This window comes from Oryzias latipes, chromosome 7 (genome assembly GCF_002234675.1).
Source record: "Oryzias latipes chromosome 7, ASM223467v1".
NCBI classification, from domain to species: Eukaryota; Metazoa; Chordata; class Actinopteri; order Beloniformes; family Adrianichthyidae; genus Oryzias; species Oryzias latipes.
The window spans coordinates 22,353,900-22,380,043 of record NC_019865.2 but is presented as its reverse complement, the minus strand read 5'-3'; the positions used below and the strand labels follow the sequence as shown (position 1 = coordinate 22,380,043).

General features: G+C 40.2%; 2 protein-coding genes across 3 annotated transcripts; one reads left to right on the top strand and one right to left on the bottom strand.

Moving 5' to 3' along the window:
• Positions 1-687: 687 nt before the first annotated feature.
• Positions 688-14,250, bottom strand: pou6f1 (POU class 6 homeobox 1). 2 transcript variants are annotated; one of them, XM_011477539.3, is made up of 12 exons: positions 13,881-14,250; positions 12,685-12,772; positions 11,773-11,851; positions 11,304-11,493; positions 10,437-10,567; positions 10,038-10,263; positions 9,693-9,934; positions 9,472-9,600; positions 4,377-4,610; positions 4,102-4,237; positions 3,855-4,023; positions 688-3,460 (listed from the first exon to the last, which is right to left on the bottom strand). In XM_011477539.3, exons 2-12 carry the CDS (start codon positions 12,690-12,692, stop codon positions 3,118-3,120), a joined length of 1,887 nt encoding a protein of 628 aa, XP_011475841.1. In that variant the 5' UTR covers positions 12,693-12,772; positions 13,881-14,250; the 3' UTR covers positions 688-3,117. The 2 variants fall into 2 exon arrangements, with proteins under 2 accessions (XP_011475841.1, XP_011475842.1); XM_011477540.3 differs by lacking the exon at positions 11,773-11,851.
• A 1,392-nt stretch (positions 14,251-15,642) lies between these two features.
• dazap2 (DAZ associated protein 2) lies at positions 15,643-22,654 on the top strand. Its single transcript, XM_004070892.3, has 4 exons — positions 15,643-15,816; positions 19,567-19,685; positions 19,774-20,022; positions 20,119-22,654. The coding sequence occupies exons 1-4, from the start codon at positions 15,804-15,806 to the stop codon at positions 20,245-20,247; spliced, it is 510 nt and encodes a 169-aa protein (XP_004070940.1). The 5' UTR covers positions 15,643-15,803; the 3' UTR covers positions 20,248-22,654.
• The last annotated feature ends 3,490 nt before the right edge of the window (positions 22,655-26,144 follow it).

Sequence of the window (26,144 nt, the reverse complement as noted above, 5' to 3'; positions counted from 1 at the left end):
GAGGGGCTGCTTCGGGCCCTTCACTCTGCCTCTGTTTTCAAAATACTGGCTTTTTTTTTCTCCAGAGTAATCAATTCATTTTTCGGTCACCTGGGGGTGACGAGCAGGTCTACGTAAATTTTGAGGCGAAAAAGGTAAAAATTTACTTTTGGATTTCCTTGGCAACTTAGTGTTTTTGTTAACCACGCCCACATTTCTTATATGTTCATATCGTGCTTTATATCGTTTCATTCAGCTTGAGCCAGTGATTTGTGTATTCAATTTTCACGGTCTTCTGGCAAAAACTGCAAGCAACAGAGTAACACCACTTTTGTGAGTTTACCACACTAAAATCTGCAACGTCTAAAACCAACACTTTTTTCAAGGATGCTCAAAGAGGAGCCAAAAGATCAAAACTGGTAAAAGGGTTCTTTTTCTGAAAACTGACTGCCTCTTTTCGAGGTCAAAGGTCAACAAAACAGCTGTTTATGGTGTGTAAAATTTCACGAAGATTTCGCAAACATTTTGTTTCTCATTTTGTGTGAACATTTTAAGAAATCTGCAAATGTCACATTTCGCCACAAATTCGTGGTCAAGCTATAGGTCCTGTTGCCATCCCATAATAACTACAACACTTCCTCTGGACAACCCCAACTTGTGTGGTTTGGTTTCATTTTTGGACAAACTGAATTCTTGAACACAAAAGAAGTGATTTATAAAGAGGGTTTATTCATCAGACAGAAAACGACATTAGCATTCATTTGTTTCAATCAGGCCTTCAATTGTTTTTTTCTTTTAAAAAAGAACAATTGAAATGAATGGTAGCTTCTTACAACTTAGCAATTTCTTAATAACATAGCACAATAAGCAATATAATGTATGAGTACAATAAAGAATAGAAGCTATACATATGATAAAGCAGGTCCGTGTCATTATTTCATGATTGGTAAGTTAAGAAATGAGGCAAATTAGGAGAAGAGCACAAAATACATCATTCTTCTTATGAGCTCAGGCCTTTTTTAAGTAATGCATATTAACTTATATATTCTGTTGTAATCTACAGTTAGCCTACACAAGAAGATTTCGCTATTTCCTCATTTCTGAAAGATTTCGCAGAGCTTCTTTCTGGTCAAATATTTGATTTTATTTAACTACTAAAAAGTCTCTTACTGACAGAAATTATGACTTTTTTATTTAGGTCTCATGAGTATCTCTCCTAATTTCTGGGGTTAAAGTGCAAACATCCTAAACTTTCTGTTATCATAATAGAGAAATTTGCCAAAGTGTATCCCCTACTAAAAATAATTGCACCTTGCATATACAAACTATCTGCAAACTCCTTCCCAGTCAAATAAAACAAACATATTTGCTGAATAGTTCACTGCAGTTTGACTGATTTTTACGTCAAAACATCCTCAAGCAATAATGTTCCAGGCAACATGAAAGTTTATAAAGGTCAATTTCATATTTGGCCAATGAAATTCAGATTTTAAAAGATAAATTAAACCAAAAAAAAAAAGGTTGCGGAAAAAAAGGATAGGGCTTTTGAAGGAAAAGACAAAGCAGTGAACACCAAAAAAAAGTACCAAAAAAGTGTAAAACAAGACACAATGGTGAAATTACACAACTTATAGCACAGGAGTTATTTTCTACACAAGTCACATATGAAACAAGCAAAATAACAAAACAAAAAATAATAGTTTCTAGTGTGGCACCATGGATTATTATTGCAATTAATCTGCTATTCTGTGAGCATCCCACATGGCTTTTCATCCCCGTTCTGTAGATTTTAGGGCGGCAAAAACAGTTTGAATGTTTGACAAGTTTGGAAAATGATTTTAGAACGTCAGCGGTTGTCTCACTATCTTAAAAAAAAAAAAAAAAAAAAGTCTTACGCTACGTTCACACCGGGCTCGGAACAGTGCGTTTGAGCGACCACTTTCAATGAAAAGTCTATCTAAACACGCATGTGAACGTTTCTGCCTTCCGTGTTCAAAACTTCCGCGCTCACGCACCGCTAGGCAAGCTTTTAAGTCTGTTTTTGGACCATACGTACAAAACACGCTGCAACTACACGCACGATAAAAGTTAAACCAGTTGAGCTTTGATCAATCAGGGACTGGAATTTGGTAGTGACATTCTTTTCAAAACACGGAAGTGTCAATCAATAAAAAAATTGATTACAAAGGAAAAATGAATAATTCTGGTTTGTCCCCGGCTGGAGTTCTATCACACAAAGTTCTTTCTAAGGCCCAAAGCGCTTTACAGTCACAGTCCCATTCACACACATCCACACACTGGTGGCGGCTCCGCTGCTGAAGACCGGCGCCAACCTTCCACCAGAGAGGCAAGGTGGGGATCAGTGTCCTGCCCAAGGACATTTCGACACCTTGCCTTGCAAGGCAGAAATCAAACCCACAATTGGAGGTCGACCCCCCTCCCACTACGCCCAGGAGTAAGATTCACGAGATTTGCACCGAGCCTCTTCCAGCTGTAGGTACTTGGGCTAGTATCGGGTATCAACAGACCTGTGTGAACACCGTTTGCTAGAAGCGCGTTCAGAAACCCACATTCAGCGCCTTTTGGAAGCGCTCCACGTGCCCAGTGTGTACGCAGCAGATGGGATGATTGTCACAAACAGCAGAGCAGGTTTATGAGTCCAAAGATGAAAGACCGTCCCTCTCAAGAGTGCCCGAGTTCTTGCCTTGGAAAAGTCTTCACTCCTATGACGGCTAAGAAAGCGTGCATGCAGGACAAACACAACACAGATGTTAAATAAATAACCGTTAGAGTGTCAAAAGAATTTCAACGTTTGATGTTGAACATGACTGTAACTAAAATGACCGAATGCAACAACTGGAGATAAGTCAGAGTTAGCTTATAAAACCACTTGTAGAAAAAGTTCTAAATACTGCATGACATGACGGGACCGTCTAGTTTGACCCGGTGTCTTCCATGTGCGGCCCTAAAACATCAGTAGAAATTCTTCTTTAGGGCTCTTTCATGACACGCATGATGTCCTTCATTTTCTCGGACCATTTTTCTTCAAATTCAGAGCACAATCTGCATCTATGCTGCTTCCTTACACAGAGAAACCCCCGAGAGGGAAAACCAATGAGCTCTCCAAAAAAACAGCTCCTAAACCTGGAAGACGTTGATCTTGCTGGTGTTTTTCAGCGTCTGTCGCCGGTTGCAGAACCACACTCGCACCACCTCCCTGTCGTAGTTCAGCTCTCTTGCAATCTCCGTAATCTCCTGCCCCGTGGGCAGGGCATTCTTCTCAAAGTACGAGTTCAGAACTTCGATTGCCTGCGGCGTGAAGCTGGTGCGGCGTTTGCGTTTTTTTGAGGGTTCGCCGCCGACAAACTCCATCAGATTCTGCTGGCCTTTCTGATTCCAGTGTTCCGCTTCGGCGAGCCATTTCTCCAAAACCGGCTTCAGCTTCTGAGCACTTTTAGGGGTGATATCCAGCTTCTCAAACCTGTATTTAAAAAAAAAAAAAAATTCCATAGATTACAAAAGAAAAATGAGACTTTGGTTAGCTGATTTCAAACTCCAACTTTATATAACACTGCACTTTTAGATGGGATAAGTTGAGTTTATTTTTATTTTCATGAGAAATGGTTTATAATTAGGCCTCTCATTGCCACTAGCTTCATAAAGCTGCATTTCTTAATCCCACTGGGAGGGTTATCATCCATTTTAAAGCAGCACATTTCTGAAATGAGTAAAGTTCAAATGAAAAACTTGCCAGAGCGCTTTATTCTTGCCTTTTCTGCTTCAGACACCTAAATAAGCTGCCCTGAAAATGATCCACAACCGGCTTCACATACCACAGCGTTTAATGAGGTTAAGCAACATGGCATGTCATTTACCTACAAATGGCAGACTGGCTGTAGGCCGGCCCCTCAGTCGCAGTCAGGGCCTGCCCCACTTGCGTCTGCGTGAGTCCCAGGGACAGCCGGCGGATCTTGAAATTTTTGGCAAACTCTCTGATCTCCTCCAGATTGATGCCCTCCTCGCTGCTCGCCGTCTGCTGCGGTTCTGCGATGGTGAAGAGTCATGTTAAAAGGAAACTTTTGATGTCTTTCTTGTCGATTCAGGAGAGCCAGAAATACGTACTGCTGACTAGCTGGCCCACTTTAGCCAGTTCTCCACAGTTGATGGGGGCCATGGAGGGGTGTGTGGCGGCGGTCTTCAACATAGACGGCTGCGGAGCAATGACCACAGGCGACTGAGTGGCAGCTGTCACTGAAGCCTGGGAGAAAGGGGATGGTAAAAAAATAGATTTGGATGTTTCCTTTTATGGCTGATTCCCAACAACAAAATGTTTTTAATGATCCGATTATTGATTTGCTGCTTTTAGAGAATTATTTGTCATAAGTCCCTTTACTTACCTGCGTGCTTGGCTTGTTAGGAGCTGGAGGAGCAGCAGCTTTAGTCAACACTGCAGCAGAGGTTGCAACAGCAGCAGGTCCGTTCCCTACAGTAGCAATGATCTGGCCTTGGGTGTTGAGGAGCAGCTGTGGAGTTACAGCCTGGACTTGGAGACCCTGGAGGGGGAGGGTGGAGGTCGTGGCTCCTCCTGCTAAAGAACCTGGGTTCACCAACAAGGGGAGGGTCCCAATGACCTGTAACATTAGTTCAAAGTGGATTTGAACATCACATAAGACAAATGCCAATTGAATCTCTTTGGAATTGATTCTGAAACTGACAGTGAAACAAAAAAAGTCACTGAATCTGCAAGTTGCTCCACTTAAAAAGCTGAATTGTAAACTGTAAAATAAACAAAAGGTAAACTTAAAAGAATCCACGAAATCACATAAAAAAGAAGCTCTTCCAACCTACAATAAGCAATCAGCTTGATGTGAAGACATCAACTGTTGGAGCAACTATTGGAAATTAGAAAAAAAAACAAGATCACTTAAAACCCCCCTCCACCTGGAGCTCCATGGAAGATCTCACCTGGCCAAGTACCAAGTTACATGCAAAATGGTGAAAATTAAAACAAAAAAAAGAATAATCCCAGAACTACACAGGGGAAGAGAGCTGAGACAACAGTAACAAAAGTTACTATAGTAACACATGACGTTGTGAGAGTTTGGGCAAAAACCTCCTTCCATCATTGAGGATTAAACACGCTTAGATCTCCCAGCAGGGCAATGATCCCAAACACATCACCCAGAGGGATCTAGAGCACGGCTGCTCATTCCTGGTCCTGCTGATCATCTCAATCAGATGTCTCCGCATTCTGGTTGAATGCGCACACCTGGTCCAGGTAATCAGCAGGGAGAGCTGGAAAACAGGCAGGATGGTAGATCTGGAGGACCAGGAATGAGCAGCCTTGATCTAGAAAATGTGTGGAGGAAGTTGAAATTCAGTTTCCCAGCAACAGCCCCAAAACATCTCAGCTCTTGAGAAGATCTGAATGGAAGAATGGACCAGAATAGCAGCTAAAATTCAAACCTGGAGAAGACCTTAAGAAAACCGTCAACCTCTATCATAACTAACCAAGGTTACAATAAACTACTGAGGAGAACTTTTGTTTTTTACCAAATACTTATTTTCAGCTCCATTAAACAAATACATTATTTAAATATCAATCAATGTGATTTCCTGGATTCTTTTTATTTCACATTTTGTTTTTCGCAGTTGACGTGCTTCTATAATGAAAATTAAAGACCAAACTCATCTTTTTAAGTGGGACAACTTGCAGAAATGGTGACTGATAAATGACTGATAAATAAATACCCTTTTGCCCCACTGTAGGAATTCTTGTTTGCAGCATGATTTAAATGAATGACATTCATGCTGTTTTGCATAAGTATTTCAAGAATTCAAGTGTCTCATCCTGACAATCCACGTACTCCATAAGTTTCCCTTAAGGTAGTGAAGTATTGATTTATTTTAAATGCTGAGTTCAACCACAGCCTGCCCCTTTTCTAAAAGAAAACAGAAAACCCATCAGATTCTGCTACACAAGAAGAGAAGGGACACACGGTACATGTTCAAAAAACTGTTCTTGGTCTGTTGATGGTCAGATTGCATCATTGACTTAAATAATTATGTTTATATAGGTCAAAACAAACATCTGAGATATCATGAACGACCGTAGAAAAAGTAGAACTGGGCCTTCTTTTCTTTGTTATTTGCTACATTGGAACATTTATGACTGGTAACCTAAATACTTTCATTTATTTTATAAAATCAGTATCTGTCATTTCCAAAAATGCTGAACCGAGATTAATTCTAGCTTTCCAACTTTTCAAAATAAAAGTGCGTGAAAAGTGTCAGTTAAAAACAAAAAAGGTCCAGAACATGCACAGTCTGGGAACTTTAATCTGGTATAATTAAAACATAAATAGTAGAATTACATTTCAAGTGTTGTAGTATTCAGTTTCTTCTACCTGCACTTATGACAGACTACATTCTCTGTGGACAGAATTTTCTGATCCTGAACCAGGAGAGTTTTCCTCAGGTGTGATGTGCACCTGCATTAGGTTTGGTCTGAACTGAGTTCCACCTTAAGCCACACCCACTTTTATTTTCTTAGACCCACTTCTGCTTAGTCAATTCTAAAGAAACAATTATTCTGGTCAAAGCTGCTCTTCATCACTAAAAGTAATCAATTTCCTTACATTCATACTAAAGTGTAATGTGTTAAAATGAACCCTAATTTTAAGTTAATTTCATGTCAACTGCTGAAGGTGGCATATTTTCAAAATAAAACAACGTATTAGAGAAAGTATTTTGAATTGCCAGGTACCTTATGTTGTCAGTACAAAGTTTTTTCTCCAACCTCTGCCATACAGTCATTAAAAAAATGGACTTAAAAAAAATTTTTTTTCAGAGTGGGGATGCAGTGTTACAAAAAAGATGTTGTTCTTGGGCCGTGAGCAGTAACAGCCAACTCAGCAGAGCTTCTGAGCGTGGCTTACAAACAACTAAATTGCCTTTCAGATGCAGCAGAATTACTTTCCTCTTAACACATCCATGGCCGCTTCTCTGAGCGATCACACCTACTGCTAGCAAGGAGGAACATTAGCTCCAGAAAGTGCTGAAGCTTTGTTTAGCTAGTTTCTATCAAATCACAAGAGTGTGTGTGTGTGTTTTGATTCTTAAAGCAGCTGAATAAATAACATGAACATAACATTTAAAGGCTTTCTAACTTGAGGTCAAGAAAAAGAGTCGATCAAAAAGGTTCACGTGTTTAGGAACAAAATGCTGACCTATTGATTTAGTTGCAGCCTTCCAATGTGAGTTAAACCGTGTTCAGCATGTGAAGCTAAAGTTATTCTTAACATGATGCCTGTATGGATGCTAAATTCAACTGTATAAACGCAGCCCGCCAAGAAGAAACACACGGTTCCTGAAGGAGCTGCAGTTATGAAGCATTACCGTATTTTCCGGACTATAAGTCGCCCTTTTTTTCATAGTTTGCAAGGGGTGCGACTTATACTCCGCAGCGACTTATATTAGAAATAAATTGAAATAAATACATTGTTAACCCTCCTGTTATGTTCATTTGTGACGACCAGAGATGATGTTCCTGGGTCAATTTGATGGATGAGGTATGTTAAGTGTTAAGAGTATGTTAAGTGACTCAGAGAATCAGTAAACTTTTTTTACAACAAGATCTTGAAGACTAACAACATAATATTTTATTTTCCAATGATTTCATAGATTCAGAAATGCAATAAAAATGACAACTGTTTCTACAAATACAGGATGAAAACAGAGTATGAGTTGGCCAATGATGCTTCATGAAAGGAATAAATAAATAAGTTTGAGAAAGAATTACTGTGAAATTATGAGATAAACAGTCTGCTATGATTGTGTCATATGAGGTTGTGGAAGTTATTAGTTCTTGGTCTCAGATTTTGTTAAATAAATTTCCCGTCAAAATGCGACTTATAGTCCAGTGCGACTTATCTGTGTTTTTTTCTACTTTATAATGCATTTTTGGGCTGGTGCGACTTATACTCCGGAGCGACTTATAGTCCGGAAAATACGGTAAGAGACGAGCTCAGAATCAGCATCGACGGGAAAATGAACTGCTAATCTACAAAACAAGATGTGTGGCGACTTTATCTGCGACACTGATAGCATCCACGTTAACCCTTTATCATCTGAGCTGTCCCAGAGACAGGAAACAACACACTTTTATACCATGGTCCGGGTGAATACTCGATTCTGATTGGCTGCTGGGTGTGCGTTAAAACCTGATAACCGCACGGTTCCGGTCACCTAGCTTGAATGTTTTGTGTCACTGCGCCGGCTTCTTTAAAACAACCTTTTGCGTCATCATTTGGACAAAAACTAGAGATAAAAGGTGAACTTTCTCTCTGAACTGATGCTTTATTCAACCCACCGGAAAGATCAGCATATATATATATATATATCACCGCATCTTGACTGCATCGGTGGTGCGGCGCTTTTTGTGAGAAAAGCAATCCAAATTGGAAAAAAAACAAGAATTAAGGACTAAAAACTGGTTAATATGTATTGCTTTTGTAAGTGACCATGGTATAAGTGTGTTTATGGCTTTCGAAGTGTGCGTCATTACTTTTTAACACACACCGCGGAAGCAACTGCTTCAGGCTTCTACTGAGTGCGTTAAAAAGTAATAATGCACACTTTGTCGGCCATTAACCCTTACTTAATGAACGGCAACTCTTTGACTGTTTTGCTCAAATAACGTCATTCCAACAGATTCTGAAAGCTTTAAAGATCCACTCCAAGGAAAATATTGTTTTTAACATGCTCTAGTGCCATTTTTCTCATGGAGGACATAAATATATAAGAGGACATTAAGCTCAAAATTTAATTTCTGAGTATTTTTTCATTAAAATTGTTGTGAATCAGCAGCAGACAAAAGAATTCCATTTGAAAAAGATAAAATTTGTTACATAGAAAAAATACTCTAAAATAAGCTCTCTGCTCCATTCTGATGTATCCACTTGGAGACAAATAGATCCACGTACGTCTATGTTTTCCTCGTCTCAGCTGAAATCTGGCTCAAAACTGTACGGCTGGATGACTCCGATTTTGCTCGCCATTTTTGATGCACCGTTAATGTTAGGCTGGGGTGTGAAGGCCTGTAAACGGGTCTGTAAACAGAGAGCTTTCAGCGGTGGGATGGGGAAGAGGGAGGCAGGGTTTCTCTGTGCCAACAGTCCCACCCAAAGCTCAGAGGGGAATTTCTAATGAATGAGTGGTGCTCTGCAGAAAGTATGTCCCAGATAACGACACAGGGTGTGGTTAAAAAAAGTAAATTCATAATCAAAAGACCATTGAGAAAACTTTTACAATAGATCAAAAGATGATCGGAGTGGAACTTTAAAGTGTTCCATCTCAGCGCAAAGCTGCTTTTCTCAGCCTTCACAATCTGTTGGAATTGCACAAATGGTTAAAGAGCTACGGTTATTCAAAGCGAGTCAGAACCGGCGCTGCTACTTTGGTAGAGGTAAAGTGTAAAAGTACGGCTCCTACCTGTCCCTGGGCGTTTGTGATGAGCTGGCTGGTGATGCCAGCCATGCTGGAAATGGCACTGTTGAGGATGGGTGTGGAGGTGAGGGAAGTGAGGAACTGTGGCTGCGCTCCTAAAGAGGCAGCACTGATCTGTGAAAAATTAAACATAGGAAGCTGAAACTCTCAGGGTGGGCTGTGAAGGGAAAAAAAGTCGAAGCAGAGGAGCGTTTTTCAAGTCTTACAATGGCGGGGTTAATGGACAGTCCTGCAGTCTGAAGAGCTGCGACAGAAATGTTGGGCGACACCGTGGAGGCAGCAGAGCTCGGCTGGACAGCTGCGACCTGAGCATTGGTCACCTGCGCTGGCTGAGGTGTCACCTGCTGCACAGCAGTCTGCACTGGTTGTATGGAGGCCGTCTGAGGCTGAAAGACCGTCTGCGCGCTGGTCTGCAGCTGGGGCTGAATGGAGTTCAGGACGGTTGCAGCTGAAGAAGTTAATGAACATTCTCTAATGAGGAAAACGTCTCAACGAGGCTTAATGTGTGTAATAAAACACCTGTCGTGTTTCAAGTGTTCACACTTTTTTACCTTGAAGGCCAGTAAAGGGTAGCTTGATGAGGTTTCCAGCTGCGTTTGTGGCTGCTAAACCGGGTAGGGTGGCAACGTTGGTGGTGGGGAGAGTCAGAACCGCTAAGCCACCCTGACCGCCAATGGAGCCAGACATGTTGAGAGGAATAAGCAGAGGCTGCCCCAGTGACCCCGTCTGAGCCATCATCCCGGTCATAAGAGTAGCCAGACTTTCCTGCGTCAGCACCTAGTGAGGCAAACGAGAATCTAGATTAACATTTATGTCTAGATCTACAGAAAAATGCAGCTTTGGCTCCTTATTTTCACTTCTACTTCTGAACTAAACAGCAGCATTTTTATTTTTTAGTTTTGAACCTGCACACAATGAAGCAACTTTAAACAAGAGATTTGTGTTTGTACCTGCGGACAGCCCTGTACGGTGATAGGCATGGCGGCTTGAGGCTGAGGCAGTGAGACGCTGATCGGGACGGCAGGAGTCAGCGATTGAACAGCAGGAGAACCGACTGACACCACCTGCTGGTCGCCCATCGCTGCGGGATCAGAGCAGGAGTCAACTTCCGCCAACCTCTAGGAGTTTATTTTCAAAGAGGTCGTCCGTGTTTCAAAGCAGACTTGTTCGACAGAAGCCTATAAGTGATCAGCCTGTAGGGTCTGGTGTGTGAACGGTGCAGACGGAGGTTATTTACATTATAAAGTTATTATTATGACTATGTGAGTTCTAGGTCCCATAAAAATCCATTGTGGACATCAAATAAAATGTTACAAACTGTTAATATTTGAATGAATGGGACCTTGGTCACCGCTGGTTATTTGGAAGAAACCAGAAGATGTAATGTCTTTATGGGACAGTCGTGGTCTGCATGAGATCCTATAGACAAGTGCAGTTTAGCTCCTGCCTCTCTGCATCTTTTCGTGCGGCTGCAACACCTGGAATTTTCAATGATGACCAGTTTTTATTCTTATCATTGATAACTTTATTCTCACTCCATATATTTTCTTAAAAAACTATAAAACATTTTTCTGACCTCCAAAATGACAAGAAACTAACTCAAAATTTGATAGCAATCCACTTTTTAAAAGTTTTTATTGTGCGTCTTTTAGTTATTTAAAAACGTTGGAGTTTGTGCCACTTTTTTTTTTTTGCATGTTTCAGGAGGAAAAGGGGTTATCCAAGCTGCAGCTGATGTGTGATGTATGTATAGACAGTGGGGCAGATATGTGCATGTATTTCAACACAATCTGTGTGTAAATCTCTAATATTGTTACCTGCTTCTCTTGCACTCGTGGACACAGTGACGCTTTTGGGGGCACTCCTGGCCGCGGGTTGCTCTCCAGCCGCAGAACTGCCCTCATCAGCTTTGCCCTCGCTCTTCCCATCCGATGCAGACGACGACTGAGATCCGTCGACCTCCACCTCTAGCACCCGTATGGTCTCATGGCCAGACATGACAATCACCTGCGGCAAAATCAATCTCTCAGATCTCTCAAATGCAGCTGGAAAGAAAAAGAATCACTTTAAAGTTGTTTCTGAATAATGTGCGTGAAGGCTCACATCGCTGGGGTCATTCAATTCACTAAATTTAGCATTTCCCCACCTCTAACGGGATGCAGCGATCTCAATAACAACATAGTCAATGATCTGAGGTCATGAAAGGCCTAGCAAAGACAAGACTAGCACAAGACAGCTGAGAGGGGGAGAGGGTGCAAAGGCCGAATGCAGGAAGATGATGCATACCTGGTTGTTCTGGCAGGGAATTTCAAAGTGGAGGGTTTTAATGGCAGAAAAAAGACGCCTGCTTTCAGACAGAGAATGGCTAAGGAAAACAGAGAAGCCGAGCATGTGTTAGGACGGGATGATCCCAGGCAAACAAACAAGCAAAAACAAAACAAAAAGAGTCAAGCAAAGCAACTTTTGAGTCAATGACTGTAGAAGAGAATTGGAGCAAAGGAACCTACGTACAAACTATACGGCCATTAAAGCCGCGTTGAACGTTAAGCCATTTGAACTTTGACCAATCAGGGACTCGGATTTGGTAGTGGTGTATGGGTAGGATCCTTTATAATTCATGGCTGTGCCAAATATTTGAAAAGCAATCATGCCGTAGAAATGAACAATTGTGGTTTGTGCACGGACACCAAGTCTTTTATATGTCGAAATAAAGCTGTGAAAAAGAAAAGACTGCAGGAAGATTTGCACCGCTTCAACATTCCGCACTAAGCCTCTGTCAACTGTAGATACACATGCTAGTGTTTGGTAGCGACGGTCCGGTGTGAACACCGGATGCTAAAGGCATCACATTTTAACATTTGGAACGTGGGGGGGGGGGGAGTCCCTCAGTCCAGTTCTCATATACAGTCAATGGTTCAAGCTTATTTCAGCAAAACAGTATTGTGTTGATTTGAAGACAAAAATGTACGTAGAGAGGAGGAATGGGGGAAAAGACTATTAAAAACAACAGTTTAAAGACTGATAACGTGGCACCAAGCTGTGGGTAATAAAACATAGAAAGCTGACGGGTGGCAGTTAATCGTCCCATTATCATGTGGTGAGATGGGACATGAGGGGAAAACAGCAACAGGCCGTCGGCCTAGATGGATGGACGGATGGATGAGTCCTTCTGTACTGTGACAGACAGGTGGAAGTTACCTGCTCATTGACAGTCAGAGGGGCATCTTTGGAAGGAGGATTATTGGAGCTCATGGCGAGATGAACCGCTGCAGTTCTCCTGGGCGTCCTGCATAAACAAATCATGCAAAACCCTCTCATTCGTCATGCAGACTTTGTAAATGTAAAAACATACAACTCCCAAGTCCCTTAAACCCCCACTGCGATCCAAACATCAAAAAAACCTGTGTCATTTTCTAGTACATAGTTTCTGCAGAGCTTAGAATTTCATTAGGTTGTGAGCGGGACTGTTGGCACAAAGTAAGCCTACACTTATTTCCCCATCATGCCTTTGTTTACGTGCTCTCCCGCTAGCTTCCAGGCCCTCGCAGCCCCAACATGACATAACCGGCATAAAAAAACTGGCGAGTAACATTGGAGCCATCCAGCTGTACAGCTCTGAGCCAGATTCCAGCTGAGATGTGGAAAACGAAGACGTTCATAGATCCAGTCCTCTATAAGTGGATGCATCGGAATGGAGCAGGGAGCTTTTGGCCAGCTGATTGTAGTTCGTCTACAAGCTTTTTCAAAAGCATTTTTTTCATCTGCTCCTGATTTACAGCGATTTGAATCAAGAAATACTCAGAGACACAATTTTAATCTTAGTTTTCGTCATATGACGAATCGTGAGAAAAATGCAACAAGATTTTGTCAAAAAACATAATTTTGATTGGAGTGTGTCTTTAGAGCTGACTTTATTGTATGTTTATGGGGAAAATGCTTAGTGGTTGTTGGACCAGAAGGTCCTGAAAATAGACCCAAAAAATGTTTCAAATGCACAAAAAATGTAGACAACTGCCTCCAAAGAGGCACGAAGTGACCCAAATTTATCCCAGCTTCCGTAGAGGACTATTTCCTGCAGCAGAGCTCGGTCAGGAGCGGAGGGGATCTGTCAAAACTTCAGCGGGGGTTGACGGGCACCCCACCCCCATCCCGGCCAATAAAAGTCCCTCTGCGTCGGCCACTTCAGAGGCAAAGCACCGAGCACGGACAGCAGGAAGCCCTCTGAACCCGTGCCGAGACTGAAAATTAGATATTTCCCTCTCTTTATCATAAATATATAAATTATGCTAATTACGAGCATTGCATATTAACCCAAACTCATTTCCTCTCGCCATTTCGCTGCGACGCGGAGGACCGAGCCTGAACACAGCCCCGCTCTATTTTCTCCAACTTACCGCAAAAGCCGCCTGTTCTTCCGCACTCCGCCGCGTTCAAAGGGGCTCCTTGTCGCCGCTTGTTTCAGTCACGCATCATTATAAATTCACCTCAGCTCCCAGACAGGCGCTGTAACTGCACACAAAAGAGAGGCATTTGCATTGATAAGCAGGGCTGCAACGACGGGCTTCTCCCCACTAAATGCAAAGACGACGCCCTCCCCGCGACACTCAAAATGACCGAAAATCCCCCTAGGTGGCTCACTGAGTCCCTTTTTGAGCTGTAAAATTGGACAATTTTGCCCTAAAAGTGCCCTTTTGCACTACGTCATGAACATAATTTATGCAAGGAAAATTCTTGCATTGAAAGATGTCTGCCTCGACTCGAGCGGTGCCATGGTTCCCTTAAAGGGGCCGCGCCTCCTCCCGAAGGCCGCGCGCGGAGTGTGTCACCAACCAAATATTCCCAAAGATGCTTCCCAGAACTCTTCATTCGAGGATTATGTGCAATTTTCCACCGCAAAGAGCCTCCTGAAGTTATGCTTATATATTAATAGTTTGAAACAGGATTAATAATCAGTAGCTGTCATGTGTTTGTCAAAACTCTATTTAGTTTTTTTTTGTGTGCTTTTTGTTGTCTATGTGAATGACAAAAATGATCATTAGTGTTTTAGGGACAATTGGAATTTTAAAAATATATACATTTTATAACTCCTACAAAATAAAAAATACTCATTTGGAATATAGTATAGTGTAGTATAGTATTGTGTTAAATTGCAAGTAAATATTTGAGAGTGTAAAAACAACGTAAACCTAATTAAAGGTCCACTGGGAATGCTTTTACAATATATCAAAAGATTATCGGAGAAGGACTTTAAAGTGGTATTAGGGCTTATTTGGATTTTTAAAAATTAGAATAAAATAGTGTAGGAAGAGGACTGTATGTGTTTTTTCTTCTTTTGTCTTTTTAATGTGTTCATTAGTAGGCCTGCCAAATAAATTTCATATTTATCATTATCGCAATAGCCTGTGCAATATGCGTATTGCTACAGACAGCGTAAATTGCAATAAATAGTTACCTTTAATGTTTACACACATGTGAAAGCAATATTATGGCAGCTTGAAGTGTTTGACAAATGAAATAAAGTCCTTTAACCAATCAGATGGACCTCTTTTATGTTTGATCCCTGCCTCCTGTGTAGACGAGGGTCATTTGGAATATCGTTTAGGTTGCATTGACTTTTATTCAAGTAAAACTTTTGCAGTGAATTGGAAATGATGTATTAGTTATTTTTTTTTATGTAGCGTAAGTCATTTCGTAATTGCAATATTGATCACTTATATTGCACATTGCAAGTTTACTCGTTTCCTCATGCAGCCTTCTTGGTTAGTGTGTTTTTTAAATTATTTAAAGTTTTGGTTAAAGTTTTTGGTTAATTTAAAAACATGTTTTCTTATGAAAAAACAGTTAACTATACACTAAAATGAAAAATTAAAATTCTTAATGTCTACATTTTGATAGCTGTGCTGTCTTTTAATATTTCAAGAATCTAAATGATCAATATCCATTACAATTGTATGAATTAGTTTACTGTTGGCGCCAGTTGACAAAAAAAGTTTTACATCAACTGTAAATTTTACAGTCATCAAACACCAAGTATTTCTTTTATATTTAACCTACAAATAGAAGATGGAGTGATTCATTTTGTTTTTTTAAAACAGTTCCATAGTTCACCAGGTGGCGGCGCGCGAGTGCAGATCAAACTGTGAGCAGTTCGAGCGCAGATAAAGAAAGAATGACGTAACCACTTCCACAACAACAAGAAGCAGAGAAACAAGGAAGTGGATGATTGTGTAAAGCCGTAACCTATAAGAAGGCCGTGACAAGATTCGTTGAGTTCAGTGAAACCAGATATTTTTCAACCTCCGGATCAATCCACAACTATGAATAACAAAGGTATGCCTTCAGACCGCCACCAAATAATTAGCCAGTTGTTCGTTTTAACGACGCTGGCGTTTATATTCAGAGACGGGGAGCTAATCGTTATGGCATCTGATGCGAACTTCACGTTAGCTACGTAGATAACAATACGCTGGCGTCTTCTGGGAAACACCTTCGCCGAACCTAGACTTTTTCCCAAACCGTCAGAAACTGTTAGCAATGTAAATTTAGTGTCACATTGTATTCTTCTGCCGTTTACTAAGCAGGTCACATACTGTCCAGCCAGCTAACATGATTTTAAAGGGGAAGCTCACATGATTTCACTGTTAAGGATCACTGTTTGTTTCCTGCTTTTGTCCATGTAAACATCAGCGCATGATAATTTACGGTAACGTTAGTTAGTTTGGTGGCTATTCCTGTTGGTCGTGAATAAACGCTTATTGTTTTAATATTTAAAAAAATTACATTATTCGACCAATCACCTATGTTTGAGTCCACCTTACTGGAAATGGTGCTAGTTGCTAATTTGGCTATAGTGCTTGTCTTAATGCTAGCTTACTGGAAAAACATCTACGGTTCAAATTCTCAAGTTTAATATAACCTTAAATTATAATTTATGTGGTGAAAAGAGCCAGTTAATGTTTTCAGTTAAAAATACACAACCTTTGCCAATTTTAATTCGAAGATGAAATATTATTTTAAATGGGTTTTGTTTTCTATCAATTAACCATTTTATCAATTTTATAACTCAACTTTTTCTCTTTATTTCTTTTGATTTGGGCAGATTTTTGGATACGTAATTTCTGTAAAAATTGTATTATTAATTACGGCTTGCGTTAAATCCATTTATAAAAATAACATAAGAAATACAGAACAATTAAAATAGAAGTTAAACAAATGGTATAAAATGGTATGAAAACTAATCTACTATACAATGTGAACCTTTAATTTCCCTGGAGCTTTCTGAAACTATCAAGATTTCTTTTTTCTGGCTAATAGACCTGTCATAATTATCACATAATGGCTTAAAGCCCTTTTGTATTAGCTGACCATTTTTCAATATTGTCTCAATAGAATTTCTATTTAGACAAAAATTTGTTTTTTATCTAACAATTTAGATTTTTTTATCCTAAAGAGAATCAATTGGCTATGCAAATGAATCATTTTTTGTATTTTAAGCTCTGTATTTCTGACTTGAATGGGAAATCTTTGCACCAGTTTTTATTAGTGATTTGTATTTTTTATATCGACAAACTAAAATTGTTTCTATTTGTCGCATCTGGAGGTCAGTTATTCCAGGCATTTACCCAAACGAGTAAATCAGCATTTCAGTGACCTTTGGCATCCCAGGTTAATGCATTAGCATGACGAGTGTCTAAGGGGAATTTTTCAAATGCAAGAGTCTTGTCATTTATAGAATGGACTTGCTTGTATAGATCGTTCAGTATTTTTTTTAGGTCCAAATGGTTTGACGGGTAGATTTGAGTCCCACCAGACAGAGTTGAGTCAACTATCAAAACTCTGTTTGCCCATTGATCTCTGTTCCAACTCCCATCTATGGTCTTGAGCTCTGGATATTGACCTGAAGACTGAGACCATGAAAGCAAGCAGCCAGATTTAGCTTCTGCTGAAGGGTGGCTGAGCTTGTTCCTGAGCAGAGGAGGAGGAGGAGTTCTGTCATCCAGGAGATGAGGAAAATAAAGCAAATGGCCTCGCTCTTCTTAGTAGCCAGTTAAAGTGGTCTAGTAATAGTTTGTCTCCCCCCCCCCCCCCCCCTGTAAAAAAAAAAAAAAAGTAGATGGGTGGAGCCTCTGGATTTCATCATAAAACTCCAAGTTTCATGGAGGTAGTGATCCCAAAGATCATTCTTTGCCTGTTAACACCTGCTAACGAACTCAGACTGTCCTGGGTTCCTTCTAAAAGAAAATAACGTTTTGAGGGAATATGTGTTTAAGTAAGCAAATCTACAAACAAAAATTTGTCTTTTCAAGACGTTATCGAGTCGCCAGCATTTTCCCAATCTTTCCTTCTGTTCGCACCCATGTCAACTGGTCTCTTCCTGCAACAGTTCACAGCTCATGTTGGTGCAAGACTTTCCTCCGGCTTGACTTCTAGTCCTCCTCTGAATATCATGTGTTTTGAGTTTTTGACAAGTTTGTGGCAGTTTTCTTATGAAGGAGAACTAATGTAATAAAAAAATCATTTCACTTTTGTATTTGTCCTTTTAAATCGCTGTCAATCAAACTGCTGCAAAGACTCTCTGTTAGAATAAATTAGCTTTTGTGATGTCACAACGGCCCAGGAGCACATTGTTGTGCATATAAAAGGAAAAGCCTTTAGCCAATTACAACTAGCTTGGCGGAGAAAGTGAGGCTGCGTGTGTGTGTTTGCCTGGGGGCGGAGCTGGCAGTGCAGACTGTTCCTAGAAGGGGCTGTTCCTCACTTTGTGACATCACAATGTGAGAACCCAATCGTTTTTGTGGACTGGGAGGGGCTGGTGCTCAGAGAGCAGGTTTTTACAGGAATGCTCAGAAATTCATAAATGGGTCAAATTACCACTTTGGGGGTTCTTTTTTGCAAGGAATGAACATTATAATACACTTTGAAGCTCAAAATTTTGATTTTTGCCTGGTATAGGCCCTTTAGATTCAGGGCTCAGTGTTGTCTGGCATCTTAGAAAAACAAAATAGTTGCTTTGTCTCATTTTTGTAGGTATTTGTTATATTGTAGTTTGTCTTCTATACAGATGTCTCTCTGAAATTTCCCTTTTTTCTTGCTTTGCTCGAAGATTTAAAGTTTTAAAATAATTTAAACAATACACATTGACAAGGAACGAGAGATTCAGATAAAAAATATTTATAAAAATAATGATTTCTACATTAAAAAAAAGATAATTTATGAGGATTTTCTGTTAAAATCATATTAACAATCAAGGATGCAGAGATATACATTACGATTCGATCCAAACCTTTATTTTTGAGCCATGGTTTTGATTTGGTTTGATATTTAGATTTTGTATTACAAAGCAAGCAAAAACTACAAATGAAAAAAAAAAAAGATTTTTAATTTGCTAATAAGCCAGTAACAATGAAAGAAAACCCCTTTAGTTGGCTCATACTAAGACTGGTGCAATGTAATAAAACAAGAAATTATAGATCCTTCTTAAATTTAGCACAACACGTGTCTGACACACTGGTATGCAGGTGGGACGCACCGGTTTGATTCCCCACTACTCTGGCCAGGGGTCTATCATAAGGTTTGGTTTCAGTTCAAAACTGTGACATCTCTATCAAATATGCATTTTGATATTAAATAGTAGTATATAGTGATCAAAGGGGTACAAATAAATAGTAAACATATTCTTTAAGATCATTAAACTTTTATAACAAGGAAAAATGTTTATTTTTAATATCTTAATATCTTAATGCACCAGATAGAGGTTTTTATAATATAAAGTAAAATGTTTGGGGTTTGTAGGTTTTCTTTAGGTGAATCCACTGATTGTATGTGAGTATAGGACTGACTCCTCTCCTTGCGTTCCAAACAGGAACTACCCGCTGGCTTCAATAACCCCCCCCCCCAAAAAAAGAAATAATAATAATAATATTACGCCCACATCCCATAGACTTCTAGTGACAAATAAACAGCTCAGTCATTCTTTTTGCCAGAATAATCACTCTTGCTCTGATACTTTGTTTTGGACATGTTTTTGTTGGTAAAAATACATCTTTTGGTACTGTAATTTGTTGAAATGCTGTTTTGCAGGTTCATATCCACAGCAGGCTGTGTATCCTCAGCAGAGCACTGCACCTGTGTACCCTCCTGCTATGCAAATGTCTCCTCAGGCACCCCCCTACACGGATACACCACCTGCGTATTCTGAGGTAGCCCTCCTCTTGATAACCTAAACTATTAACAGACGAAAACCTGTTGTTGCTTTTTTTTTAAAACACCTGTTTTCCTTCTTTGCAGATATACCAGCCCAGGTATGTGCTTCCACCTCAGATGACTGGCCAGGTGCCGCAGATGTCTTCTCCTTATCCTGGCGCCCAGGTGTACATGCCCATGCAGCCACACATGCAGGTTGGACCGGTGGGCCAGAATGTCCCCATGGCTTACTATCCCATGGGAACAATGTACTCCCCTGGATCAACAGTAATGGTTGAAGGTGGCTTTGATGCTGGTGCTCGCTTCTCAGCTGGCAGTAGCGTTTCCATCCCAGTGAGTACCCAGCATTGCAGAAAAAGCCACATCCACTGCAAAAGTTTTTAAGCTGTCCCTAACAACTCTTCTTTTTTGTTTTTCAACCCTCATCAGCCACCACCTCCAGGACACCCCCCCAACGCAGCTCAGCTGGCCGCCATGCAAGGCGCCAACGTTGTCATGACGCAGCGTAAGAACAACTTCTTCATGGGCGGATCCAATGGAGGGTATACCATCTGGTAACAGCAAGTCCCTCATTGTTTATGCCTATACCATACCCGCCCCCCTCCACCCCGATGATACCCCTGTTACTCCCCCATCCCATACGCCTCCTTCTTTAGGCTGCTTGGCCATGCCACAATACTGATATCACCTAACGGAATGTAATATTTTAGAGCCCTTGTAAAAGGTACAGTACTCCACTTCTGACTTGGAAATGAAACGATAAAAACGACACCACCTGGAGAAAACCCATCCCATAATCCTCCATTGAATCGAACCTCCATATTGGAACTCTACCAGGCGTCCGTATCTGCTCAAGTGACCCGCTTTTTTCTTATGATCCAATGTTACAAATTAAATGGAGACGTCCTTGTAATCCTGTGAAAGTAAATAGTTGAAATGTCGAAATATCATACTGCATTACTATAGTTTAGCTGCTTTATGGTGACAGTGAAATGCAAAGTTGCAGTTAGTTAAAAAGAAACCTTGTCTTTTTTGAAAAATCCTTAAACGTGTAGTTAGATGTGTAATACTTCCTTGTAAATATTCTTCTGATGATCAAGAGATGAAACATCTCAACTGTTAAGATGGGGAAGACAACAACATCAACAAAGCATCCTGGATGCTTTTAGCTAGCATCGCATTGTCTTTTGCACAAAAATACCCAAATCAAATTTGTTGCACATGGAACAATCTGACAGATCGTTCTATTTAAATTGCTTGTAAATGGAAAAAAATAAAAACTTAAATATAAAAAAATAATAATGATTTGATGCAATATCTTAAGTGGTTTACTGTACCTTGTTGGGCAACTTGTAGATGAACATAGTCAAGTGCCAAAGAGCACTGGGGTTAGCCCTAAACCGAAGCAACGTAACTTCAGTAACCTTAAAGGAAAGAAATTTAAAGTCAATCCAAAAAGATACATTGTAAAGGAGGGTGGTTGGTGTAACATTTTTAGCTTTTTATGTATCCAGTTTCTATTTCAGTCGGATACCCAGTTTGTTAACAAAGTGTGTAATCATAAAGATTTTAAAATGTATTGGGTTTTTTTCTGTTTCCACTTGGTGTTACATAGTACCGCATTTTTTTCATGTACTTTCATGTACTGTACACCTTATTAGAAGACATTTGGAACTTTTGTTAGCATGATTTCATCAAATATTGGCTTTTTGACTGCTTGTCTTCGTGATTTTGACACAAATGTATTTGAAAGTCAAAACCAAGGAGAAGGTTGTACCAAAGATCTGGTATCTTCAGTGGATTTTAGTTTAATCGTAACGTCAACTTAAAAGCAATCATATCCACGGTCGCTCTTCTCTCCTTGTGGGTTTCATTCATTTATGAGTTGCTGCATACTTTTGCACCCTTATTTTATTTTTTTGCAATGTTTTTATCTAAGATGCACTGCTAAGCAAAACTGAGAAGCTGCAGACATGGGGCTATTCTCTTAAAAACTCTGTTTTCAGGTGTTCTTAAAGAAAGACACATGTAGACTTTGATGTACATCCAGCTCAATTTTCTCTTCTTTTAAATTTGTCATGCGCTTTTTGTTTAATGAGCTAAAAGTGGGAGCAAACCTTTTTGAAATAAAATCTACACATGACTGTCATTTCTTGGGCACTTTCTAATTCTCTGAAATATCTTTAAGTCTTATCATAGCACAGCATCTGGCAATCTTTGTTTAGTTCAGCATTTAAAAGGAGATCGATTCCATAAAGTAACATTTGTAAATATCAGGGGTTGTTCATTTTTGTGGTGTTGGGTGTGGTGTGTTTCTGGGTATCCGACATAAAACGTCAAGTTTTACCAGCTGTGGCTTCCGATAAAAGAAAGAGCACGCTTCAGGTGACTTCAGTGTTATTTTTATTCCAATGAAACATTTCCGCGAGTCTGCTTCGTTCATTCAATTTAATGATAGCCTCACCTGAAATCCAAACACGTGACTGAAATGTTGCTGCAGTGTCTGAAAACACACTTTAGTATCCATTCATTCCCAACGTCGGCAAGGCCACAGCTGCCAAAACTTCCACACTTGAAATGTTTTCTGTGTCTCTGCTCTCTTGGTACGGGAGTATTACGGTGGCTTTACTCCACTCAGGTAAAGTGCCGTAAACTACTATCCGGTCGATGCTATGCCAACCACAGCCAGCAAATGAAAACACTCTTTGTTGAAGGATTATGGACATTCATAGTTCAGGGATTCTCTTTACAATATTTTGTAAAATAGATGTATGTGCTAAAGTGACCAGACTCACTTGGGTACACATTCTATCTTTTAAGATTACTAAAGGAGATGAGTGTCACTACAGTTTGCTGAGACATGTCAAAGATGGAATACTTTGAAAAAGGTGCACTTAACTTTTTTATACTAAACTTAAAATTTAAAATGTAAGTTTAGAATAAAGGTTATTTTGGAAATTTCAAATGTGGCATCTTGGTCTGTTAATTTACTTGTGTATTTTTATTTTCTTACTGTATTTTTTCTTTTTTTTTTGTGGGGCTGCACACGTTAGGTTTTCTTTATGATCAATGACTTTGCTTATAAAGGCTGGACTGCATCACACATAAATGATTATTTCAAGTTAAGTCTTGTTTGAATTAATTAGTGGAGGAATTTATCAACTTTATATGTTTTAACTAAAAAAAAAAAGTAAAAGACACAAAGAAATCCAACCTAATTAAATACTTTTAAACCGCTCCCCAGATAAAAGTCCCACTCAGATAATAATAATAAAAAAAATCTATTTTAAAGCTGTTTCCAGCTCTATTTTAATTGTGATTATGCTGTTTTGGAGCCAAAATTAAAAAAAAAAACTGTCATTTTCTAGTTTCTGCAGAGCAGTAGGCGTTAATTATTCTCCTCTGACTTGTTGGCGGGACCATTGGCACGTAGTAAGCTCGCCCTTACTTCCCGTCATCCATCTGTTTACCCTCTCTCCTACTAACTAACAGCCTTTCACAACCCCAACACAACATTACTAGTCCAACAAAAGTGGTGTGCAATATTTGAGTGATCCAGTTGTAGTTTTGAGCCTAATCCTAGGTTGGACGAGAATGGATCAGAATGGAGCGGGAGCTTCTTGTGACTTGCCGATTGTAGCACCTTCGTCGCATATACAAGCTTTTTCCAACAACATTTTTTCTGCTGCTCCCAATTTAATTCAATTCAATTCAATTTTATTTGTATAGCCCAAAATCACAACAACAGTCGTCTCGATGGGCTTCGAAGTAAAACATGAAATCAAAAGGATCACGAATACAAAGAGTTCAATAGAAAAATACTAAAATGAACTAACAAACTGACTAAGCTATACTGGCATCCCTGCCCTTAGACCCCCCTTCGCGGTAAGGAAAAACTCCTAAAAAAAACGGATTCCGGAAAAAATGAAGAAACCTCAGGGGTGCCCACATTAAGGAGGGATCCTCCCCCAGGACGGACAGGCGATTTACCAAAACTCTTAGAGAAGAATTAACTTATCTAACTCTACAACTACATATATAAAAGTCCAGCAGACGAGCTTCATCCAGCCGTGGTTGTGGGGACAGTCAAAGGCGCGAGTCGAGCCGGAGACAGGAACCACAGCCAGGTGTAGGAGCAGGAGCAGAGGCGAGGTACTCGGTCAGGTACAGAGCAGAGACGAGCCAGAGATGAGCCAGAGGCAGGATCCACAGCCAGGTGTAGGAGCGGGAGCAAAGGCGAGGTACACGGTCAGGAACTGGAGCACGGATGAGCCAACTGGAGTCTGGAAGCACTCCCACTCCCCAGGAGGGGAGAGGAAAAGAGGGACAATACATGAATCGCACTGTACCAAACAGAGGCATGGAGAACTAAATGATAAATTATGATCAAGAATAGAGGAGAGGAAGGGTAGAAGTAAAAAAAGGAAAGAGGACAGAACCCCAGTGTACCATAGTTACCCCAGCTTCAACTTCTAGCAGCCTTTTAAAAGAAATAGTTATTATTAAGTTTAATTTAAACAAATTAACATTAAGTTAAATAATCTCTGAATACTAACTAGTCTGACAATAAGCCTGTCCAAAGAGGAATGTTTTCAGTCTAGCTTTGAATGTAGAAACTGAGTCGGCCTCTCTTATATGAGCTGGGAGTTTATTCCATAAGACAGGGGCTTGGTGGCTAAACGCTCTACCTCCAACCGTACTTTGACTAATTCTAGGAACCACAAGCAGTCCTGCATTTTGCGAGCGAAGTGTTCTCATTGGATGGTAAGGGACTATGAGGTCCTTAATATAGGACGGGGCCATTCCATGTAAGGCCTTATAGGTTAACAGGAGGATCTTGAACTTGATTCTGGAATCAACTGGGAGCCAATGGAGCGAAACTAACACAGGAGTGATGTGATCTCTTCTGCTAGTTCCAGCTAACAATCTAGCTGCTGCGTTCTGAACAAGCTGGAGACTTCTTAAGGAACTCTTAGGACACGCTGCTAACAAGGAGTTACAGTAATCCAGCCTCGACGTAACAAATGCATGGATGAGTTTTTCAGCATCACTCTTAGAAAGTATATTTCTGATCTTAGCAATATTCCGCAGGTGAAAAAAGGCAGTTCTACACGCCTGAGATATGTGAGCCTTAAATGATAAATCCTGGTCAAGTTAAACCCCAAGGTTTCTAACTGTGGAATTGGGGGCTATACTTATACCATCCAGGGAGACTATCTGAGCAGACAGAGCATCTCTGAGGTTTTTAGGACCAAGTATAATGACCTCAGTTTTTTCTGGGTTCAAGAGGAGGTAATTAATTGTCATCCAGGTCTTGATGTCACTGATGCAGGCGTTCAGTTTCTCTATCTGGTCATTCTGGTCAGGCTTCATGGATAAATACAACTGCGTATCGTCGGCATAACAATGAAAAGTAATGCTGTGTTTCCTGATTATGTTTCCTAGGGGTAGCATATAAAGCGTAAACAGGATGGGTCCCAAGACTGAGCCCTGTGGGACTCCATAGTTGACTCGAGTGCACTGAGAGGAATGGCCATTTACATTAACGAACTGATACCTATCGGACAGATAGGATTTAAACCACTGGAGAGCAGATCCCTATGTCCTGCTCTAATCTATGGAGTAAAATACCGTGGTCGATAGTGTCAAAGGCTGCACTGAGGTCCAACAGGACCAGAATAGAAAGTAGTCCCTTTTCTGAGGCCAATAACAAGTCATTAGAGACTCTAACTAGTGCAGTTTCCGTACTGTGGTGGGGTCTAAACCCCGACTGAAAGTATTCAAAGTGGCTGTTGTCCTGTAGGTGGCAGTAAAGCTGCTTAACTACAACTCTTTCTAGGATTTTAGAAATAAAGGGCAGGTTTGATATCGGTCTATAGTTGGCCAAGATGCTAGGATCCAAACTGGGCTTTTTCAGAAGAGGTTTAACAACTGCATATTTAAAAGACTGTGGCACGTAACCCGTTTCCAGAGAGGCATTTATCATTGTTAATATGGGATCATTAATTAGGGGAAAAGTTTCTTTAAAAAGTCTAGTGGGAATTGGGTCTAACAGACACGTTGAGGATTTGGAGGACGTAATAATTGATGTTATTTCCGCTTGATCCACAGCAGTGAAGCAGTCCAATGTTACAGAGGTTTCTATGGATGCCTCCATTTCTACCGCTTCAGCCTGCTCTGGGCTGATAGTAGGAATAACTTGATTTAACTTATGTCTAATATTTGAGATTTTACTGTCGAAAAATGTAAGAAAATCATCAGAGCTGAGAGAAACAGGAACATGTGGTTCTACTGAGCTCTGACTGCGAGTTAATTTAGCTATAGGGCTAAAAAGAAATCTTGGATTATTTCCATGCTCTGATATTAAGGTTGAATAGTACTGGCTTCTAGCTCTACGCAGAGCTTTTTTATAATTTAATAGGCTATGTTTCCAGATATCCAGAGACTGCTCTGAA